This window comes from Nipponia nippon, unplaced genomic scaffold, assembly GCF_047370975.1.
Source record: "Nipponia nippon isolate SJK-2023a ecotype South Korea unplaced genomic scaffold, ASM4737097v1 scaffold_44, whole genome shotgun sequence".
Taxonomy (NCBI): domain Eukaryota; kingdom Metazoa; phylum Chordata; class Aves; order Pelecaniformes; family Threskiornithidae; genus Nipponia; species Nipponia nippon.
This window is the reverse complement of record NW_028262363.1, coordinates 796,630-819,936: the sequence shown is the minus strand read 5'-3', so window position 1 is coordinate 819,936 and position 23,307 is coordinate 796,630. Positions and strand designations below refer to the sequence as shown.

Sequence of the window (23,307 nt, the reverse complement as noted above, 5' to 3'; positions counted from 1 at the left end):
GCCCCGCCCCAGGCCATTAGGACACAGCCCCTGCATTGGCTCCACCCACCAGGCTGGGAAGGCCCCGCCCCTGGACTCTATGCCCCGCCCGTGGGCCAGTTTGGGGCTATGGAGCACTAAGCCCCGCCCCTTGATGGACTGAGCCCTGCCCCCAGGCCCTAAGCCCCACCCATGAGTGATTGAACCCCGCCCCAGGTCATTAGGACACACCCCCCTGCATTGGCTCCGCCCACCCGGCTGGGAAGGCCCCGCCCCTGGACTCTATGCCCCTCCCATGGGCCAATTTGGGGCTATGGAGCACTAAGCCCCGCCCCTTGATGGACTGAGCCCTGCCCCCAGGCCCTAAGCCCCACCCATGAGTGATTGAACCCCGCCCCAGGTCATTAGGACACACCCCCTGCCTTGGCTCCACCCACCAGGCTGGGAAGGCCCCACCCCTGGACTCTATGCCCCTCCCACAGGGCAATTTGGGGCTATGGAGCACTAAGCCCCGCCCCTGGTGGACTAAGCCCCACCCCACGGCCAGCCGTGTCCCTTGGGTGTAACCACGCCCCCTATGGCATTAACCCCACCCCTTTTTAATGCTACACACACCCCCAATGTACCATAGGGGCTCTCCCACCCCTTTTTTGGCTAAGCCCCGCCCCCTCCATGCAAGACCCCACCCCTTCGGTGTAGCCATGCCCCTTGCATGTAGCCACGCCCCCTATAGCATTAACCCCGCCCCTTTTGTAAGCTACACACACCCCCAATGTACCATAGGGGCTCTCCTGCCCCCTTCATGGCTAAGCCCCGCCTCCTCCGGCCGAGACCCCACCCCTTCTGTGTTGCCACGCCCCTTGGGTGTAACCACACCCCTTTTTAAAGATACACACACCCCCAATGTACCATAGAGGCTCTCCCACCCCTTTTTTGGCTAAACCCCACCCCCTCGGCCAGACCCCACCCCTTCGGTATAGCCACGCCCCCTTAGCAGTAACCCCGCCCCTTTTTAAAGCTACACACACCCCCCATGTACCATAGGGGCTCTCCTGCCCCCTTCATGGCTAAGCCCCGCCTCCTCCGGCCGAGACCCCACCCCTTCGGTGTACCCATGCCCCTTGCGTGTAGCCACGCCCCCTTAGCATTAACCCCGCCCCTTTTTAAAGCTACACACACCCTACTAATCTACCCTAGGGGCTCTCCCACCCCCTTTGTGGCTCAGCCCCGCCCCTGGGTGGCCTGACCCCGCCTCCCCCGCGTGGCCACGCCCCCCGGGCTGAGGCCCCGCCCCCTTCCCCCCACCCCCCAGATCTACCAGTACATCCAGAGCCGCTTCTACCGCTCCCCCGAGGTGCTGCTGGGGCTGCCCTACGACCTGGCCATCGACATGTGGTCCCTGGGCTGCATCCTGGTGGAGATGCACACGGGCGAGCCCCTCTTCAGCGGCGCCAACGAGGTGGGCGGGGCCTGCGGGGGCGGGGCCTGCGGGGCGAGGGAGGGGCTTGGGGCGGGGGAGGAGGGGGCGGGGGGGGGGGAGATGAGCACGTGGAGGAGCCCCTCTAATGGAGATAATGAGGTGGGCGGGGCTTGGGAGAGGGGGCGGGGTCTGGTGAGGGCGGGGGCGGGGCCTGCAGGTGAGGGGGCGGGGCTTGGGGCGAGGGAGGGGCTTGGGGCGGGGGAGGAGGGGGCGGAGCGGGGGGAGATGAGCACATGGAGGAGCCCCTCTAATGGGGACAGTGAGGTGGGCGGGGCCTGCTGAGGGAGTGGGCGTGGCTTGGGGAGAGGGCGGGGTCAGCTGGAATAGAGGGCGGGGCTTGGGATGGGGAGGAGGGGGCGGGGCTGCGGGAGATGCACATGGAGGAGCCCCTCTAATGGGGACAGTGAGGTGGGCAGGGCCTGCTGAGGGAGTGGGCGGGGCTTGGGGAGTGGGCGGTGTCGGCTGGAATAGAGGGCGGGGCTTGGGATGGGGAGGAGGGGTCAGGGCTGGGGGAGATGCACATGAAGGAGACCCTCTGTATTGGGGACAATGAGGTGGGCGGGGCTTGGGAGAGTGGGCGTGGCCTCCACAAGGAGGGGGCGGTGTCTGCTCTGGGATGGGGCGGGGCCTAGGGCATGGGAGGGGCTTGGGGTGGGGGAGGCAGGGCCAGGGCTGGGGGAGTGATGGGCTGGGGAGCCCCTCTGTAGTGAGGAGAATGAGGTGGGCGTGGGTTGGGATGGGTGGGCGGGGTCTTCTCTTGAGTGGGCGTGGCTTGTGAGTGGGCAGGGTCAGCTGGATGAAAGGGCGGGGCTTGGGATGGGGAGGCGGGGCCGGAGCTGGGGGAGTTCTATGCTGGGGAGCGGGATGCTAATGGAGTGGGCGGGGCCTTCTAGATAGGGGGCGTGGTCTCTTGGACAAGGGGGCGTGGTCTTCTGGGAGAGGGGCGGGGCCTGGCAGGGTTGCCCAGTGGAAGCACCCCTGAGGTGGGTTGGGGACGTCCCCAGCGGGGTCAGGGTGGCCTTGGGGGCATGGGGACATCTCTGGTAGGGCCAAGGTGGCTTCAGTGACATTGATGATGTCCCTGGCAGACCTGAGGTGGCCGTGGGGACCTCGGGGACACCCTGACAAGGCCAAGGTGGCCTTGGGGACATCAAGGGGGTCCTGGGCAGGACCAGGGTGGCCTTGGGGACCTCAGGGACACCCTGACAAGGTCAAGGTGGCCTTGGGGACATCAAGGGGGTCCTGGGCAGGACCAAGGTGGCCTTGGGGACCTCGGGGACACCCTGACAAGGCCAAGGTGGCCTTGGGGACATCAAGGGGGTCCTGGGCAGCACGAAGGTGCCCTTGGGGACATTGTGACAAGGCCAAGGTGGCCTTGGGGACCTCAGGGACACCCTGACAAGGTCAAGGTGGCCTTGGGGACATCAAGGGGGTCCTGGGCAGGACCAGGGTGGCCTTGGGGACCTCAGGGACATTGTGACAAGGCCAAGGTGGCCTTGGGGACATCAAGGAGGTCCTGGGCAGGACCAGGGTGGCCTTGGGGACATCAAGGGGGTCCTGGGCAGGACCAGGGTGGCCTTGGGGACCTCAGGGACATTGTGACAAGGCCAAGGTGGCCTTGGGGACATCAAGGAGGTCCTGGGCAGGACCAGGGTGGCCTTGGGGACATCAAGGGGGTCCTGGGCAGGACCAGGGTGGCCTTGGGGACCTCAGGGACATTGTGACAAGGCCAAGGTGGCCTTGGGGACATCAAGGGGGTCCTGGGCAGGACCAGGGTGGCCTTGGGGACCTCAGGGACATTGTGACAAGGCCAGGGTGGCCTTGGGGACATCAAGGGGGTCCTGGGCAGGACCAGGGTGGCCTTGGGGACCTCAGGGACATTGTGACAAGGCCAAGGTGGCCTTGGGGACATCAAGGGGGTCCTGGGCAGGACCAGGGTGGCCTTGGGGACCTCAGGGACATTGTGACAAGGCCAGGGTGGCCATGGGGACATCAAGGGGGTCCTGGGCAGGACCAAGGTGGCCTTGGGGACCTCAGGGACATTGTGACAAGGCCAGGGTGGCCTTGGGGACATCAAGGGGGTCCTGGGCAGGACCAAGGTGGCCTTGGGGACCTTGGGGACACCCTGACAAGGCCAAGGTGGCCTTGGGGACATGAAGGGTGTCATTGTCAGGACCAGGGTGGCCTTGGGGACCTCAGGGACATTGTGACAAGGCCAGGGTGGCCTTGGGGACATCAAGGGGGTCCTGGGCAGGACCAGGGTGGCCTTGGGGACCTCGGGGACACCCTGACAAGGTCAAGGTGGCCTTGGGGACATCAAGGGTGTCCTTGTCAGGACCAGGGTGGCCTTGGGGACATCAAGAGTGTCCTGGGCAGGACCAAGGCGGCCTTGGGGACCTCGGGGACATTGTGACAAGGCCAAGGTGGCCTTGGGGACATCAAGGGGGTCCGGGGCAGGACTGAGGTGGCCTTGAGGACCTCAAGGGTGTCCTGGGCAGCACCAAGGTGGCCTTGGGGACATCAAGGGGGTCCTGGGCAGGACTGAGGTGGCCTTGAGGACCTCAAGGGTGTCCTGGGCAGCACCAAGGTGGCCTTGGGGACATTGTGACAAGGCCAAGGTGGCCTTGGGGACCTTGGGGACCCCCTGACAAGACCAAGGTGGCCTTGGGGACATCGGTGTCCCCAAGCCCCTTTGGAGGACCACCACGCTGGTCTCAACGCTGCCACATCCCCTTTCCTCTTCCCCACCTCACCAAGCTCTTGGGGACATCAAAGGCGTCCTGGGCAGGGCTGATGTGGCTTTGGGGACAAGGGGGGGGGGGGGGGCCTTGGGGACAGCGGTGACGTCCCCCGTGTCCCCTCCCTGTCCCCAGGCCGACCAGATGAACCGGATCGTGGAGGTCCTGGGGCTGCCCCCCCCCCACATGTTGGACCAGGCCCCCAAAGCCCGCAAATACTTCGAGAAGCTGCCGGAAGGGGGGTGGGCCCTCAAGAGGAACAAGGAGAGCAAGAAGGTGAGCGGGGAGGCTCCCAGTATGGACCAGTATGGACCAGTAAGGCGGTCTGGGCCTCCCAGTATGGCCCTGGAGACCTTCAGGACCTCCCAGGATCCGCTCATTGCTCCTAGGTGCCTCCCAGTGGCTCCAAAGTGTATCCCAGTGCCTCCCAGTATGGCCCAGTAGCCCTTTAGGACCTCCCAGTATGGCCCAGTAATCCTTTAGGACCTCCCAGTATGGACCAGTACATGTTTAGAGCCTCCCAGTATGGCCCTGGAGACCTTCAGGACCTCCCAGGATCCGCTCATTGCTCCTAGGTGCCTCCCAATGGCTCCAAAGTGTATCCCAGTGCCTCCCAGTATGGCCCAGTAGCCCTTTAGGACCTCCCAGTATGGCCCAGTAATCCTTTAGGACCTGCCAGTATGGACCAGTACACGTTTAGAGCCTCCCAGTATGGCCCAGGAGACCTTCAGGACCTCCCAGGGTCCGCTCATTGCTCCTAGGTGCCTCCCAGGGTGTCCTAATGGCTCCAAAGTGTATCCCAGTGCCTCCCAGTATGGCCCAGTAGCCCTTTAGGACCTCCCAGTATGGCCCAGTAGCCCTTTAGGACCTCCCAGTATGGCCCAGTACACGTTTAGAGCCTCCCAGTATGGCCCAGGAGACCTTCAGGACCTCCCAGGGTCCGCTCATTGCTCCTAGGTGCCTCCCAGGGTGTCCTAATGGCTCCAAAGTGTATCCCAGTGCCTCCCAGTATGGCCCAGTAGCCCTTTAGGACCTCCCAGTATGGCCCAGTAGCCCTTTAGGACCTCCCAGTATGGCCCAGTACACGTTTAGAGCCTCCCAGTATGGCCCAGGAGACCTTCAGGACCTCCCAGGGTCCGCTCATTGCTCCTAGGTGCCTCCCAATGGCTCCAAAGTGTATCCCAGTGCCTCCCAGTATGGCCCAGTAGCCCTTTAGGACCTCCCAGTATGGCCCAGTAATCCTTTAGGACCTCCCAGTATGGACCAGTAACCCTCTCAGATCCCGCCCAGGACCCCCCCAAACCATCAGGGACCCCCCAAACCCCTCCGATCCCCCCCAGGGCCCCCCCAGTAGGCCCAGTGCCTCCCAGTACGGCCCAGTAACCCTCTCAGATCCCCCCCAGGACCCCCCCAAACCCCTCCGATCCCCCCCAGGGCCCCCCCAGTAGGCCCAGTGCCTCCCAGTACGGCCCAGTAACCCTCTCAGGGCCCCCCCAGGGCCCCCCCAAACCATCAGGGACCCCCCAAACCCCTCCGATCCCCCCGGGCGCCCCCAGTAGGCCCAGTGCCTCCCAGTATGGCCCAGTAACCCACTCAGATCCCCCCCAGGCCCCCCCCAAACCATCAGGGACCCCCCCAAACCCCTCCGATCCCCCCGGGGCCCCCCAGTAGGCCCAGTGCCTCCCAGTACGGCCCAGTAACCCTCTCAGATCCCCCCAGGGCCCCCCAAACCATCAGGGACCCCCCAAACCCCTCCGATCCCCCCGGGGCCCCCCAGTAGGCCCAGTGCCTCCCAGTATGGCCCAGTAACCCTCTCAGATCCCCCCAGGGCCCCTCCAAACCATCAGGGACCCCCCAAACCCCTCCGATCCCCCCAGGGCCCCCCAGTAGGCCCAGTGCCTCCCAGTACGGCCCAGTAACCCTCTCAGATCCCCCCCAGGGCCCCCCCAAACCATCAGGGACCCCCCCAAACCCCTCCGATCCCCCCAGGGCCCCCCCAGTAGGCCCAGTGCCTCCCAGTACGGCCCAGTAACCCTCTCAGATCCCCCCAGGACCCCTCCAAACCCCTCCGATCCCCCCAGGCCCCCCCAGTAGGCCCAGTGCCTCCCAGTATGGCCCAGTAACCCTCTCAGATCCCCCCAGGGCCCCCCAAACCATCAGGGACCCCCCAAACCCCTCCGATCCCCCCGGGGCCCCCCAGTAGGCCCAGTGCCTCCCAGTACGGCCCAGTAACCCTCTCAGATCCCCCTAGGGCCCCCCAAACCCCTCCGATCCCCCCGGGGCCCCCCAGTAGGCCCAGTGCCTCCCAGTATGGCCCAGTAACCCTCTCAGATCCCCCCCAGGGCCCCCCAAACCATCAGGGACCCCCCAAACCCCTCCGATCCCCCCGGGCGCCCCCCAGTAGGCCCAGTGCCTCCCAGTACGGCCCAGTAACCCTCTCAGATCCCCCCAGGCCCCCCAAACCATCAGGGACCCCCCAAACCCCTCCGATCCCCCCGCGGCCCCCCCAGTAGGCCCAGTGCCTCCCAGTACAGCCCAGTAACCCTCTCAGATCCCCCCCAGGACCCCTCCAAACCCCTCCGATCCCCCCCAGGGCCCCCCAGTAGGCCCAGTGCCTCCCAGTACGGCCCAGTAACCCTCTCAGATCCCCCCAGGGCCCCCCAAACCATCAGGGACCCCCCAAACCTCTCAGATCCCCCCAGGACCCCCCAAACCCCTCCGATCCCCCAGGGTCCCCCCAGTAGGCCCAGTGCCTCCCAGTACGGCCCAGTAACCCTCTCAGATCCCCCCCAGGACCCCTCCAAACCCCTCCGATCCCCCCAGGGCCCCCCAGTAGGCCCAGTGCCTCCCAGTACGGCCCAGTAACCCTCTCAGATCCCCCCAGGCCCCCCCAAAGCATCAGGGACCCCCCCAAACCCCTCAGCCCCGCCCCCCAACACCCCCCACCCACCCCACCTCACCTCTCCCCTCCCCCCCCCAGGAATACAAGGTGCCGGGGACCCGACGACTCCACGAGGTGCTGGGGGTGGAGAGCGGTGGCCCGGGGGGCCGGCGGGCGGGGGAGCAAGGCCACGCCCCTTCGGACTACCTCAAGTTCAAGGACTTGGTCTTACGGATGTTGGACTACGAACCCCGGAGTCGCATCACCCCTTTCTACGCTCTCCAACACAACTTCTTCAAGAAGACCAACGATGAAGGTACCAACACCAGCAACAGCACCTCCACCAGTCCCGCCATGGAGCACAGCCACAGCACCAGCACCACCAGTTCCATCTCCAGTTCGGGTAGGGACCCCACCCCGAGGTCACCTGGGGTCTTCTGAGGCCTGGCGGGGGGGGGGGGGGACACACTTTGGAGTTTTGGGGTATGGTGGTGGGTCAAAACATGGCCGTGGGGTTTGGGGCTCTCCCAGATCCATCCCTGTCCCACCAGGCTCCATGTCCTGCTGGGTGGTGGCTCCCAAAGCCACCACAGCACCCGCTCCTGTCCCATCCCTGTCCCTGTCCCACCAGGCTCCATGTCCTGCTGGGTGACATCTTCTCGGGTCATCGTGGTGGCCCAAAACATGGCCATGGGGCTCAGTCCTGTCCCATCCCTGTCCCACCAGGCTCCATGTCCTGCTGGGTGACATCTCCTCGGGTCATAGTGGTGGCCCAGAACGTGGCCACGGGGCTCGGTCCTGTCCCATCCCCGTCCCACCAGGCTCCATGTCCTGCTGGGTGACATCTTCTCGGGTCATCGTGGTGGCCCAAAACATGGCCACAGGGCTCGGTCCTGTCCCAGATCCATCCCTGTCCCACCAGGCTCCATGTCCTGCTGGGTGACATCTTCTCGGGTCATCGTGGTGGCCCAGAACGTGGCCACGGGGCTCGGTCCTGTCCCATCCCTGTCCCCGTCCCACCAGGCTCCATGTCCTCCTGGGTGACATCTCCTCGGGTCATCGTGGTGGCCCAAAACGTGGCCACGGGGCTCGGTCCTGTCCCAGATCCATCCCTGTCCCACCCCGCTCCATGTCCTGCTGGGTGGTGGCTCCCAAAGCCACCACAGCACCCGCTCCTGTCCCATCCCTGTCCCTGTCCCACCAGGCTCCATGTCCTGCTGGGTGACATCTTCTCGGGTCATCATGGTGGCCCAAAACGTGGCCACGGGGCTCGGTCCTGTCCCATCCCTGTCCCCGTCCCACCAGGCTCCATGTCCTCCTGGGTGACATCTCCTCGGGTCATCGTGGTGGCCCAAAACGTGGCCACGGGGCTCGGTCCTGTCCCATCCCTGTCCCTGTCCCACCAGGCTCCATGTCCTGCTGGGTGACATCTTCTCGGGTCATCGTGGTGGCCCAAAACGTGGCCACGGGGCTCGGTCCTGTCCCATCCCTGTCCCTGTCCCACCAGGCTCCATGTCCTGCTGGGTGACATCTTCTCGGGTCATCATGGTGGCCCAAAACATGGCCACGGGGCTCGGTCCTGTCCCATCCCTGTCCCACCAGGCTCCATGTCCTGCTGGGTGACATCTTCTCGGGTCATTGTGGTGGCCCAAAACATGGCCACGGGGCTCGGTCCTGTCCCAGATCCATCCCTGTCCCACCAGGCTCCATGTCCTGCTGGGTGACATCTTCTCGGGTCATCGTGGTGGCCCAAAACATGGCCACAGGGCTCGGTCCTGTCCCAGATCCATCCCTGTCCCACCAGGCTCCATGTCCTGCTGGGTGACATCTTCTCGGGTCATCGTGGTGGCCCAAAACGTGGCCACGGGGCTCGGTCCTGTCCCAGATCCATCCCTGTCCCACCCCGCTCCATGTCCTGCTGGGTGGTGGCTCCCAAAGCCACCACAGCACCCGCTCCTGTCCCATCCCTGTCCCTGTCCCACCAGGCTCCATGTCCTGCTGGGTGACATCTTCTCGGGTCATCGTGGTGGCCCAAAACATGGCCATGGGGCTCAGTCCTGTCCCATCCCTGTCCCACCAGGCTCCATGTCCTGCTGGGTGACATCTCCTCGGGTCATAGTGGTGGCCCAGAACGTGGCCACGGGGCTCGGTCCTGTCCCATCCCCGTCCCACCAGGCTCCATGTCCTGCTGGGTGACATCTTCTCGGGTCATCGTGGTGGCCCAAAACATGGCCACAGGGCTCGGTCCTGTCCCAGATCCATCCCTGTCCCACCAGGCTCCATGTCCTGCTGGGTGACATCTTCTCGGGTCATCGTGGTGGCCCAAAACGTGGCCACGGGGCTCGGTCCTGTCCCATCCCTGTCCCCGTCCCACCAGGCTCCATGTCCTCCTGGGTGACATCTCCTCGGGTCATCGTGGTGGCCCAAAACGTGGCCACGGGGCTCGGTCCTGTCCCAGATCCATCCCTGTCCCACCCCGCTCCATGTCCTGCTGGGTGGTGGCTCCCAAAGCCACCACAGCACCCGCTCCTGTCCCATCCCTGTCCCTGTCCCACCAGGCTCCATGTCCTGCTGGGTGACATCTTCTCGGGTCATCGTGGTGGCCCAAAACGTGGCCACGGGGCTCGGTCCTGTCCCATCCCTGTCCCTGTCCCACCAGGCTCCATGTCCTCCTGGGTGACATCTCCTCGGGTCATCGTGGTGGCCCAAAACGTGGCCACGGGGCTCGGTCCTGTCCCATCCCTGTCCCTGTCCCACCAGGCTCCATGTCCTGCTGGGTGACATCTTCTCGGGTCATCGTGGTGGCCCAAAACGTGGCCACGGGGCTCAGTCCTGTCCCATCCCTGTCCCTGTCCCACCAGGCTCCATGTCCTGCTGGGTGACATCTCCCCAGGCCACCCCGTCCCCTCGGCCCCCCCCCCACCGCGTGCCACCGCCGCTGACGTCCCCGCTGTCCCTTGCAGGTGGCTCCAGCGGTTCCTCCAACGACAACCGCAGCTACCGCTACAGCAACCGCTACTACAGCAGCGCGGCGCCCCCGCACACCGACTACGAGATGCAGAGCCCCCAGGTACCGCCGGTGGCACCCATGGGTGCCCCCACCCACCCCTGGGGACACCTCGGCCAGGGCGGGGGGAGACAGGGACCTCGGGGACCTTGGGGGTCCCTCTGGTGACACCGGGAGGGAGACATGGACGTCGGGGACATTGGGGGTCCCTCTGGTGACACCAGGAGGGCGACATGGACCTTGGGGACCTTGGGGGTCCCTCTGGTGACACTGGGTGGGTGACATGGACCTTGGGGACATCTTGGTCACACTAGGGGGGAGACACGGACCTTGGGGACCTTGGGGGTCCCTCTGGTGACACCGGGAGGGTGACATGGACCTTGGGGACATTGGGGGTCCCTCTGGTGACACTGGGTGGGTGACATGGACCTTGGGGACCTTGGGGATCCCTCTGGTGACACCGGGTGGGAGACATGGACCTCAGGGACATTGTGGGTGCCTCTGGTGACACCAGGAGGGCGACATGGACCTTGGGGACCTTGGGGGTCCCTCTGGTGACACTGGGTGGGTGACATGGACCTTGGGGACATCTTGGTCACACTAGGGGGGAGACACGGACCTTGGGGACCTTGGGGGTCCCTCTGGTGACACCGGGAGGGTGACATGGACCTTGGGGACATTGGGGGTCCCTCTGGTGACACTGGGTGGGTGACATGGACCTTGGGGACCTTGGGGATCCCTCTGGTGACACCGGGTGGGAGACATGGACCTCAGGGACATTGTGGGTGCCTCTGGTGACACCAGGAGGGTGACATGGACCTTGGGGACCTTGGGGGTCCCTCTGGTGACACCGGGAGGGTGACATGGACCTTGGGGACATCTTGGTCACACTAGGGGGGAAACACGGACCTCGGGGTCCTTGGGGGTCCCTCTGGTGACACCGGGAGGGTGACATGGACCTTGGGGACATCTTGGTCACACTAGGGGGGAAACACGGACCTCGGGGTCCTTGGGGGTCCCTCTGGTGACACCGGGAGGGTGACATGGACCTTGGGGACATCTTGGTCACAGCGGGAGGGTGACATGGACCTTGGGGACATCTTGGTCACACTAAGGGGGAGACACGGACCTCGGGGACCTTGGGGATCCCTCTGGTGACACTGGGTGGGTGACATGGACCTTGGGGACATCTTGGTCACACTAGGGGGGAGACACGGACCTTGGGGACATTGGGGGTCCCTCTGGTGACACCGGGAGGGTGACATGGACCTTTGGGGACCTTGGGGATCCCTCTGGTGACACCGGGAGGGAGACATGGACCTCGGGGACATTGGGGGTCCCTCTGGTGACACTGGGTGGGTGACATGGACCTTGGGGACCTTGGGGGTCCCTCTGGTGACACCGGGAGGGTGACATGGACCTTGGGGACATCTTGGTCACACTAGGGGGGAGACACGGACCTTGGGGACCTTGGGGGTCCCTCTGGTGACACCGGGTGGGAGACACGGACCTCGGGGACCTTGGGGGTCCCTCTGGTGACACCGGGAGGGTGACATGGACCTTGGGGACACCAGGGGCCATGAGGTTACACTGGCCATGATGTAGGGACCTTGGGGACACCATGGCCACGACGTAGGGATCTTGGGGACACCGCGGCCAGGAGGTGGGGACCTTGGGGACACCATGGCAACAACATGGGCAGCTTGGGGACACCATGACCATGATGTAGGGATCTTGGGGACACCAAGGCCATGATGTAGGGATGTTGGGGACACCATGACCATGAGGTGGGGACCTTGGGGACACCATGGCCACGACATAGGGATCCTAAGGACACCATGGCCACGATGTGGGGACGTTGGTGACAACATGACCATGACATGGGAACCCTGAGGACACCATGGCCACGACATTGGGACGTTGGTGACACCATGACCATGACATAGGGACGTTGGGGACACCATGACCATGACATGGGGACCTTGGGGACACCATGACCACAACGTGGGGACCCTGGGGACACCATGGCCACGATATTGGGACCTTGGTGACACCATGACCATGACATAGGGACGTTGGGGACACCATGACCATGACATGGGGACCTTGGGGACACCATTGCCATGACGTGGGGACCTTGGGGACACCATGGCCACAAAATGGGGACCCTGGAGACACCGCGGCCAGGAGGTGGGGACCTTGGGGACACCATGGCCAGGAGGTGGGGACCTTGGGGACACCACGGCCATGATGTAGGGATGTTGGGGACACCATGACCATGAGGTGGCGACCTTGGGGACACCATGGCCATGACGTGGGGACCTTGGGGACACCATGACCACGACGTGGGGACGTTGGTGACACCATGACCACGACATGGGGACCTTGGGGACACCACAGCCACGACGTGGGGACCTTGGGGACACCATGACCACAACATGGGGACCTTGCGGACACCATGGCCGCAACGTAGGGATCTTGGGGACACCAAGGCCATTACACGGGGACCTTGGGGACACCATGGCCACGACGTAGGGGTCTTGGGGACACCATGACCATGACGTGGGGACCTTGGGGACACCGCGGCCAGGAGGTGGGGACCTTGGGGACACCATGACCACGACGTAGGGATGTTGGGGACACCATGGCCACAACGTGGGGACCGTGGGGACACCATGACCATGACGTAGGGATGTTGGGGACACCATGGCCACAACGTGGGGACCGTGGGGACACCATGACCATGACGTAGGGATGTTGTGGACACCATGACCATGAGGTGGGGACCTTGGGGACACCACAGCCACAACGTACGGACCTTGGGGACACGATGAGCATGACATGGGGACCTTGGGGACACCGTGGCCACAATGTGGGGACCTTGGGGACACCGTGGCCACAACGTGGGGACCTTGGGGACACCGTGACCACGACGTAGGGATGTTGGTGACACCATGGCCACAACGTGGGGACCTTGGGGACACCATGACCATCATGTGGGGACCTTGGGGACACCATGACCACAACACGGGGACCCTGGGGACACCACGGCCATGATGTAGGGATGTTGGGGACACCACAATCACAACGTACGGACCTTGGGGACATGATGACCATGACATGGGGACCTTGGGGACACCGTGGCCACAATGTGGGGCCCTTGGGGACACCATGGCCACAACATGGGGACCTTGGGGACACCATGACCATGACGTAGGGGTCTTGGGGACACCACGGCCACGACGTAGGGATGTTGGGGACACCATGACCATGAGGTGGGGACCTTGGGGACACCACGGCCACGACGTAGGGATCCTGGGGACACCACAGCCATGATGTAGGGATGTTGGGGACACCATGACCATGAGGTGGGGACCTTGGGGACACCATGGCCACGACGTAGGGGTCTTGGGGACACCGCGGCCACGACGTGGGGGTCTTGGGGACACCATGACCATCATGTGGGGACCTTGGGGACACCATGACCATGACGTAGGGGTCTTGGGGACACCACGGCCACGACGTAGGGATGTTGGGGACACCATGACCATGAGGTGGGGACCTTGGGGACACCACGGCCACGACGTAGGGATCCTGGGGACACCACAGCCATGATGTAGGGATGTTGGGGACACCATGACCATGAGGTGGGGACCTTGGGGACACCATGGCCACGACGTAGGGGTCTTGGGGACACCGCGGCCACGACGTGGGGGTCTTGGGGACACCATGACCATCATGTGGGGACCTTGGGGACACCATGACCATGACGTAGGGGTCTTGGGGACACCACGGCCACGACGTAGGGATGTTGGGGACACCATGACCATGAGGTGGGAACCTTGGGGACACCGCGGCCAGGAGTTGGGGACCTTGGGGACACCATGACCACGACGTAGGGATGTCGGGGACACCATGGCCACAACATGGGGACCTTGGGGACACCATGACCATGACGTAGGGATGTTGTGGACACCATGACCATGAGGTGGGGACCTTGGGGACACCACAATCACAACGTACGGACCTTGGGGACACGATGAGCATGACATGGGGACCTTGGGGACACCGTGGCCACAATGTGGGGCCCTTGGGGACACCATGGCCACAACATGGGGACCTTGGGGACACCATGACCATGACGTAGGGGTCTTGGGGACACCACGGCCACGACGTAGGGATGTTGGGGACACCATGACCATGAGGTGGGGACCTTGGGGACACCACGGCCACGACGTAGGGATCCTGGGGACACCACAGCCATGATGTAGGGATGTTGGGGACACCATGACCATGAGGTGGGGACCTTGGGGACACCACAATCACAACGTATGGACCTTGGGGACATGATGACCATGACATGGGGACCTTGGGGACACCGTGGCCACAATGTGGGGCCCTTGGGGACACCATGGCCACAACATGGGGACCTTGGGGACACCATGACCATGACGTAGGGGTCTTGGGGACACCACGGCTACGACGTAGGGATGTTGGGGACACCATGGCCACGACGTGGGGACCTTGGGGACACCGCGGCCACGTGCCACCCCCCTAACGCCTCTCTCTCTCTCTCCCCCCCCAGGCCCCCCCAGCGCAGCCGCCCCGCCCTTGGCCCGGGGGGGACCCGGCCGCCGCCGTCACCGACGCCTTCGTCCCCTTGGGACCCCCCAACCCCCCCCCGCTCCTGCCCGGCGGGGGAGGGGCAGGAGGAGGAGGAGGAGGAGGAGGAGGAGGAGGGGGGGGGGGCGCCCCCCCTTCCTTCCCGCGCCCCCCCCCGCCCCCCCACCCCCACCAGCACCACCAGCACCACCAGCACCCGCCGCCCCCTCCCCCCCCCCACCCCGGGGGGGGCCCCACAAGCGAACGAATGGATTTCGGGGGGCCCCCTCCCCCCCCCCCCCCCCCCTCCCCCCCCCTCCCCCCACCCCAAGCCCCCCTTCTCCCCTCCCCCCCCGCCATCACCCGGACTGTCACCCCTTCACCCCATCGGCTTTCCGGACTCGAGGGGGGGGGGGGCGGCGGAGGAGGAGGGGTGACAACGGGGGGGGTGGGGGAGGGGGTGGGGGGGGCACCCCTTGGACGGCCCCCACCCCCTTACGGGGGTCCCCATTTACGGGGACGCCCCGAGCACGAGGACTCGGCCATTTTGGGGGTCTGCGTCCCCCAGGGCGCGGCCGCCAGCTCTTGACCCCCCCCCCCCCCCCCCCGGGCGGTGTCATCGTCCCCCCCCCCCCCCGCCGCCGCGCTTTATTATTATTATTATTATTGTTATTATTAATTATTATTAATTATTGGGGGGGGGCAAAATGGCGGGGCTGGGGGGGGGCACCCATCTGGCTGCGGGGGGGGGGGGCGCACCCCTTTTGGGGGGGGCTGCCGCCCATTTTGGGGGGGCACCCAGCCATTTCGGGGGGCACCCACCCCTTTTGGGGGGGGGGGCGCACCCATTTTGGGGGAGGGGGGGGCACCCACCCATTTTGGAGGGCACCCACCCATTTTGGGGGGCTGCCGCCCATTTTGGGGGGGCACCCACCCCTTTTGAGGGGGGGGGCACCCATTTTGGGGGGGGGGGGCACCCATTTTTGAGGGGCTGCCACCCATTTTGGGGGGACCCCCCCACCCATTTTTGGGGGGGCTGCCACCCCTTTTGGGGGGGCACCCATCCATTCGGCGGGGGGGGGTCTCAGCCCCCTCCCCCCCCAAGCTCTACGTGGGGGCCCCCAGGGGGGGGGGGGCCCCCCCGGGGGGGGGGGGCACCCATGGGTGGGGGTCGTGTCCCCCCAATTCCTTGTACCAAAGACGGTGCCCCCCCCCCCCGCCCCCACCCATGGGTGCTGCCCCCCTCCCCCTCCAGGGCCCACCCATGGGTGCCCCCCTTCCCCCCCCCCCCGCATGGTGGGGGGTCCCGGGGGGGGGGTGAATAAACTGGTGACAGCAGCGCCCGCGGGTGCCCTCACTGCTCCGGCCATAGGGGGCCTATAGGGGATGGGGGGGCCTATAGGGGATGGGGGGTGCTATAGGGTCTAGGGGGAGCCTGTAGGGTCTAGGGGGGCATATAGGGACGGGGGGGTCTATAGGGTATGGAGGGAGCCTATAGGGTATAGGGGGTGTCTATAGGGTCTAGGGGGAGTCTATAGGGTCTAGGGGGGTGTATAGGGACCAGGGGCTCTATAGGGTCTGGGCGGGTCTATAGGGTATAGCGGGGCATATAGGGACCGGGGGGTCTATAGGGTATGGAGGGAGCCTATAGGGTCTAGGGGGGCTCTATAGGGTCTAGGGGGTGTCTATAGGGTCTAGGGGGTGTCTATAGGGTATAGGGGGGCGTATAGGGCCCGGGGGGAGTCTATAGGGTATGGAGGGAGCCTATAGGGTCTAGGGGGGCTCTATAGGGTCTAGGGGGTGTCTATAGGGTATAGGGGGGGACTATAGGGTATAGGGGGGCATATAGGGATGCGGGGGGTCTCTATAGGGTCTAGGGGGAGCCTATAGGGTATAGGGGGGCATATAGGGACCGGGAGGGGACCTGTAGGGTATGGAGGGGGCCTATAGGGTCTAGGGGAGCTCTATAGGGTCTAAGGGGGTTCCATAGGGTATAGGGGGGCATATAGGGACCGGGGGGAGTCTATAGGGTATGGAGGGAGCCTATAGGGTCTAGAGGGGCTCTGTAGGGTCTGGGGGGTCTATAGGGTATAGGGGGAGCCTATAGGGTCTAGGGGGAGCCTATAGGGTCTAGGGGGTGTATAGGGACCGGGGGGTCTCTATAGGGTCTAGGGGGGGTCTATAGGGTATGGAGGGAGCCTATAGGGTCTAGGGGGGCTCTGTAGGGTCTAGGGGGAGCCTATAGGGTATAGAGGGGCATATAGGGACTGGGGGGCTCTATAGGGTCTAGGGGTGTCTATAGGGTATGGAGGGAGCCTATAGGGTCTAGGGGGGCTCTGTAGGGTCTAGGGGGTTCTATAGGGTATGGGGGGGTCTATAGGGTATAGGGGAGCATATAGGGACCGGGGGGTGCTCTATAGGGTCTAGGGGTTGTCTATAGGGTATAGGGGGGCCTATAGGGAGAACCTATAGGGGATCCTGTAGAGACCAGGGGGGTCTCTATAGGGTCTAGGGGGGTCTATAGGGTATGGAGGGAGCCTATAGGGTTTGGAGGGCTCAATAGAGTCTAGGGGGCTCTATAGGGTATAGGGGGGCATATAGGGACCGGGGGGCGCTCTGTAGGGTCTGGGGGGGTCTGTTGGGTATGGAGGGAGCCTATAGGGTCTAGGGGGCTCTATAGGGTCTAGGGGGGGTCTATAGGGTATAGGGAGGGTATAGGGACCGGGCTCTATAGGGTATGGGGGCAGTATAGGGACCAGGGGGGCTCTATGGGGTATAGGAAGGGTATAGGGACTGGAGGGGCTCTATAGGGTATAGGGGGGCTATAGGGACCGGGGGGGGGGGGTGTCTATAGAGTATAGGGACTCGGGGAGCTCTATAGGGACTGGGGGAGCTCTATAGGGTATAGGGGAGTTATAGGGGATGGGGGGACCTCTATAAGGTATAGGGGCTGGGAGGGACCCTATAGAGTATCGGGGAGCTATAGGGCCTGGGGGGGGGTCCCTATAGGGTATAGGGGGGCTGTAGGGACTGGGGGATGCTCTGTAAAGTTGGGGGGAGCTGTAGGTACCGGGGAGCCCTCTATAGGGTCAGGGGGAGTTATAGGGCCTGGGGGGGGGGGTCCCTATGGAGTATAGGGGAGCTATAGGGACTGGGGGAGGTCCTTATAAGGTATAGGAGAGCTATAGGGACTAGGCAGGGGGGGTGTGACGCTGTAGGATAAGGGGAAGCTATAGGGGCCATGGGGGGACCCTATAGGCTATAGAGGCCTTATAGGAATGGAGGACCCTTTATAGCCTCAGGGGGAGCTGTAGGGACTTGGCGGGGAGATTCTATAGGTTATAGGGGTGGGGGGACCGTATATAGCATCGAGGGGAGCTATGGGGACCAGAGGGACCTTTTATAGGGTTGGGGGGAGCTGTAGGGACTAGAGGGGATCCTATAGGGTACAGGGGAGCTGTAGGGGGTGGGGGGCTCCTATAGGGTGTAGGGGAGCTGTAGGGAGGGACTGGGGGGATCCTATAGGGTACAGGGGAGCTGTAGTGGCTGGGGGGATCCTATAGGGTACAGGGGAGCTGTAGGGGCTGGGGGGATCCTATAGGGTATAGGGGAGCTGTAGGGACTAGAGGGGCTCCTATAGGGTATAGGGGAGCTGTAGGGAGGGACTGGGGGGATCCTATAGGGTACAGGGGAGCTGTAGGGGCTGGGGGGATCCTATAGGGTATAGGGGAGCTGTAGGGAGGGACTGGGGGGATCCTATAGGGTACAGGGGAGCTGTAGTGGCTGGGGGGATCCTATAGGGTACAGGGGAGCTGTAGGGGCTGGGGGGATCCTATAGGGTACAGGGGAGCTGTAGTGGCTGGGGGGATCCTATAGGGTACAGGGGAGCTGTAGGGGCTGGGGGGATCCTATAGGGTACAGGGGAGTTGTAGGGAGGGGCGGGGCCTCTATAGGGTCAAGGGGCCCTGCAGGGATGGGGCAGGGTAAAGACGACACTATAAGGGGAAGCTATAGGGTCCGGGGGAGGGGCTGTAGGGTATAGGGGAGCTATAGGCATGGGGGAACCCCCTATAGGGTATAGGGATGCTATAGGGATGGTGAGGCTCTCCATAGGGTCGGAGGGAGCTGTAGGGACTGGGGGTGCCCTGTAGGGTATAGGGGCACTATAGGGACCAGGGGACCCTCTATAGGGGAGCTGTAGGGATGGGGGAGAGACCCTATAGGGTAGAGCGGAGATATAGGGGCAGGGTGACCCTCTATAGTGGGGAAGCTGTAGGGATTGGGGGGTACACTATAGAGTATGGGGACGCTATAGGGTCCTAGGGGGACCCTATAGGGTATAAGGGAGCTATAGGGACCGGGGCGGGGATCCTATAGGGTCAGGGAGAGCTATAGGGCCTGGGGGGACCATGTGGGGTTAGGGAGAGCTATAGGAGCTCGGGTGGAGGGGTCTGTATAGGGTATGGGGGATCTATACGGACTGCTGGGACCCTACAGGGTCAGGGGGAGCCATAGGGCCTCTATAGGGTAATGGAGAGTGATAGGGGCTGGGGGGACCCTATAGGGGCCGAGGGGACAATATAGGGTCAAGGGGACCTCTAGGGCCTGGGGGAGCCTAGGGGATGGAGGGGACCCTCGAGGTTATGGGGGAGGACCCTATAGACCTATAGGGGCGGAGGAAACCCTCTAATAGGCTCAGGGGGGGCTGTAGGGATGGTATGGATCATATAGGGCCTGGGGGAGCCATAGGGCCTATGCTGACCATAAAGGAGCTGGGGCGTGCGGGCTTTAGAGTCAGGGGAAGCTATAGGGGCTGTGGAGACCCTATAGGGTCAGAGGGAGCTATAGGGGCTGGGGGGAGGACAGGGACCCTATAGGGTGAGCCAAGGGGCTGGGGTGACCTGGGGGGTCTATAGGGGCCAGGGGGAGCCCGTATAGGCGCTGGATTCCCCTCCCAGCATGCACTGGTGGGGCTGTATGGTTCCGGGGGGAGGGGGGAGTATGAGGGTCCTATGGGGGCTGGGGCTATAGGGGCTGGGTTGTCCATATAGGGCTGGGGGTGCTGGGGAGCCATATAGGGGCTGTATCACACGCACACCAGCTCCAGAGGGGTATATAGGACCCTATAGGGGCTAAGGGGCCATATAGGGGCTGGGGGGGGCCTATAGGGGATGGATCCCCCCTGCCAGCCTGCCTGCGGGACCATATAGGGCCTGGGGGGGGGCTGTATAGGGCCTGGTACCCCCTTAGTGGGGTCTGTATAGTGTCCGGAGGCATATAGAAGCCTCTATAGGGCCTGGGGCACCTCCTGGGGGGGGTCCATACACCTATGGTGGGTCTGTATAATGCCTGCGGGGGGGGGGGTATAGCAGCCAGGAGTCTATAGAGCACCCAGTGGGACCCTATAGCACCTGGGAGGGTCCCTACAGCGCCTGGGGGTCCCTATAGGGCCCAGGGGTCCCTATAGCACCTGGGGGTCCCTATAGCGCCCAGGAAGGTCCTTATAGCACCTGGGAGGGCCCTATAGTGCCTGGGGGTCCCTATAGGGCCTGGGGGTTCCTATAGCACCTGGGGGTCCCTATAGGGCCCAGGGGTCCCTATAGCACCTGGGGGTCCCTATAGCACCTGGGGGTCCCTATAGGGCCCAGGGGTCCCTATAGCACCTGGGGGTCCCTATAGCGCCCGGGAGGGTCCTTATAGTGCCTGGGAGGGCCCTATAGTGCCTGGGGGTCCCTATAGGGCCTGGGGGTCCCTATAGGGCCTGGGAGGGTCATTATAGCGCCTGGAAGGGCCCTATAGTGCCTGGGGGTCCGTATAGCTCCAGGAGGTCCCTATAGCACCTGGGGGTCCCTATAGGGCCTGGGGGTCCCTATGGTATCGGGGGGGTCCCTATAGCACCCACAGATCTGTAGGGCACCTACAGCCCCTATAAGGCCTGGGGGTGTCCGTATAGCGCTGGGGGTCCCCTATAGCTCCCAGGGGCCCCTAAATGCCCCCCGAGAACCCCTATAGACCCGCAACTGGGGGGCAACTGGGAGCACTGGGGGCAACTGGGGGGACTGGGGGCAACTGGGATGTAGGGAATGTTGAGAACAGTGGGACAACTGGGAGCACTGGGGGGACTGGGGGGAACTGGGGGGACTGGGGTCAACTGGGGTGTGGGGGACGTTGAGGACAGTGTGGCAACTGGTAGAACTGGGGTCAACTGGGTTGTGGAGGACATTGAGGACAGTGTGGCAACTGGGAGCACTGGTAGCACTGGGGGCAACTGGGAGCAGTGGGAGGAGCTGGGGGGACTGGGGTCAACTGGGGTGGGGAATGTTGAGGACAGTGGGACAACTGGGAGCACTGGGGGCAACTGGGGGGACTGGGGTCAACTAGGTTGTGGGGGACGTTGAGAACAGTGGGACAACTGGGAGCACTGGGGGGAACTGGGAGCACTGGGGGGAACTGGGGGGACTGGGGTCAACTGGGGTGTGGGGGACGTTGAGGACAGTGGGACAACTGGGAGCACTGGGGGGACTGGGGGGAACTGGGGGGACTGGGGTCAACTGGGTTGTGGGGGACGTTGAGGACAGTGGGACAACTGGGAGCACTGGGGGGACTGGGGGGAACTGGGGGGACTGGGGTCAACTGGGGTGTGGGGGACGTTGAGGACAGTGGGACAACTGGGGGAACTGGGGGGACTGGGGTCAACTGGGGTGTGGAGGACATTGAGCACAGTGTGGCAACTGGGCACACTGGGGGCAACTGGGAGCAGTGGGAGGAGCTGGGGGGACTGGAGTCAACTGGGTTGTGGGGGACGTCGAGGACAGTGTGGCAACTGGGAGCACTGGGGGCAACTGGGGGGAGCTGGGGTCAACTGGGGTGTGGGGGACGTTGAGGGCGGGGGGGGCAACTGGGAACACTGGGAGCAACTGGGAGTTAAGGGGACGCCCCCCTCCCCCCAGCATCCTCCCTCTGTTCCAACTGGCCAAGCTGCGGCGAGGGACTGGGACCAGTTTGGGCCCAGTCTGTGGGAACCCCGAGACCCCGCCCCCTTAATTAATCACCCAATTAACCTCCGGCCAGGCTCCGCCCCCTCTGACGCAAAGCCTCATGGGAGCTCGGGGCAGGTGGGGACAGCCCGGGTTAATTAGAGCTGGGTAATTACGGCCAATTAACACCCGAGCTCATTAAGGGGCCTCTTAATAAGCTGAGAGCTGATTGGATGAGGAGGGGTTCAGGGCTGAGTCAGCCCAGCCCAACCCAGTCCGTCCCAGTGACGGGGCAGGGTTAAACTGGGATTTCCAGAGAACTGGAAGGACCCGTTCCAGCAGCGACTCCCTGCCCCCGAGGCGGCACGGGGAGGTTCCCCGAGGTCAACTGGGAGGAACTGGGAGGCTGCTGTGGTGGGGTGGAGATGGGGCGCTGGGAGGTCCTCTGGAGTTGAACTGGGAGGAACTGGGAGGCCACTGTGGTGGGGTGGAGGAAGAGGTGTTGGGAGGTTCTGGGAGGTCCTCTGGGTTTGAACTGGGAGGAACTGGGAAGAACTGGGAGGCCACTGTGTTGGAATGGAGAGGAGACAGGGTGCTGGGAGGTCCTCTGGGGTTGAACTGGGAGGAACTGGGAGGCTGCTGTGGTGGGGTGGAGATAGAGTGCTGGGAGGTCCTCTGGGGTTGTACTGGGAGGAACTGGGAGGCTGCTGTGGTGGGGCAGAGGAAGGGGTGCTGGGAGGTTCTGGGAGGTCCTCTGGGTTTGAACTGGGAGGAACTGGGAAGAACTGGGAGGCCACTGTGTTGGAATGGAGAGGAGACAGGGTGCTGGGAGGTCCTCTGGGGTTGTACTGGGAGGAACTGGGAGGCTGCTGTGGGGTGGAGGAAGCGGTGCTGAAAGGTCCCCTGGGGTTGAACTGGGAGGCACTGGGAGGCTGCTGTGGTGGAGTGGAGGAAGAGGTGCTGGGAGGTTCTGGGAGGTCCTCTGGGGTTCAACTGGGAGGAACTGGGAAGAACTGGGAGGCCACTGTGTTGGAATGGAGAGGAGACAGGGTGCTGGGAGGTCCTCTGGGGTTGAACTGGGAGGAACTGGGAGGCTGCTGTGGTGGGGTGGAGATAGAGTGCTGGGAGGTCCTCTGGGGTTGAACTGGGAGGAACTGGGAGGCTGCTGTGGTGGGGCAGAGGAAGGGGTGCTGGGAGGTCCTCTGGGGTTCAACTGGGAGGAACTGGGAGGCTGCTGTGGTGGGGTGGAGGAAGAGGTGCTGGGAGGTTCTGGGAGGTCCTCTGGGGTTCAACTGGGAGGAACTGGGAAGAACTGGGAGGCCACTGTGTTGGAATGGAGAGGAGAGACAGGGTGCTGGGAGGTCCTCTGGGGTTGTACTGGGAGGAACTGGGAGGCTGCTGTGGGGTGGAGGAAGCGGTGCTGAAAGGTCCCCTGGGGTTGAACTGGGAGGCACTGGGAGGCTGCTGTGGTGGAGTGGAGGAAGAGGTGCTGGGAGGTTCTGGGAGGTCCTCTGGGGTTCAACTGGGAGGAACTGGGAAGAACTGGGAGGCCACTGTGTTGGAATGGAGAGGAGACAGGGTGCTGGGAGGTCCTCTGGGGTTGAACTGGGAGGAACTGGGAGGCTGCTGTGGTGGGGTGGAGA

The 23,307-nt window shown here is 64.0% G+C and overlaps 2 protein-coding genes across 2 annotated transcripts in view; both read left to right on the top strand.

Moving 5' to 3' along the window:
• Positions 1-15,276, top strand: part of LOC148052786 (dual specificity tyrosine-phosphorylation-regulated kinase 1B-like) — a 30,152-nt gene extending 14,876 nt beyond the window's left edge. The window contains exons 7-11 of the mRNA XM_087778538.1: positions 1,292-1,438; positions 4,333-4,473; positions 7,178-7,481; positions 10,042-10,148; positions 14,671-15,276. Of these exons, the coding sequence (XP_087634664.1) occupies positions 1,292-1,438; positions 4,333-4,473; positions 7,178-7,481; positions 10,042-10,148; positions 14,671-15,276 (1,305 nt within the window). The remainder of the gene's footprint in view (positions 1-1,291; positions 1,439-4,332; positions 4,474-7,177; positions 7,482-10,041; positions 10,149-14,670) is intronic.
• Positions 1,975-4,279, top strand: LOC148052787 (uncharacterized). Its single transcript, XM_087778514.1, has 3 exons — positions 1,975-2,032; positions 2,950-3,882; positions 3,965-4,279. The coding sequence occupies exons 1-2, from the start codon at positions 1,975-1,977 to the stop codon at positions 3,870-3,872; spliced, it is 981 nt and encodes a 326-aa protein (XP_087634640.1). The 3' UTR covers positions 3,873-3,882; positions 3,965-4,279.
• Positions 15,277-23,307: the final 8,031 nt, after the last annotated feature.

Coding starts and splice junctions, on each gene's coding strand:
- LOC148052787 (XM_087778514.1), top strand. CDS start 1,975: ATGCACATGAAGGAGACCCTCTGTATTGGGGACAATGAGGTGGGCGGG. Junction 2,033..2,949: donor GGTGGGCGGGGCTTGGGAGA/GTGGGCGTGGCC, acceptor GACAAGGCCAAG/GTGGCCTTGGGGACATCAAG.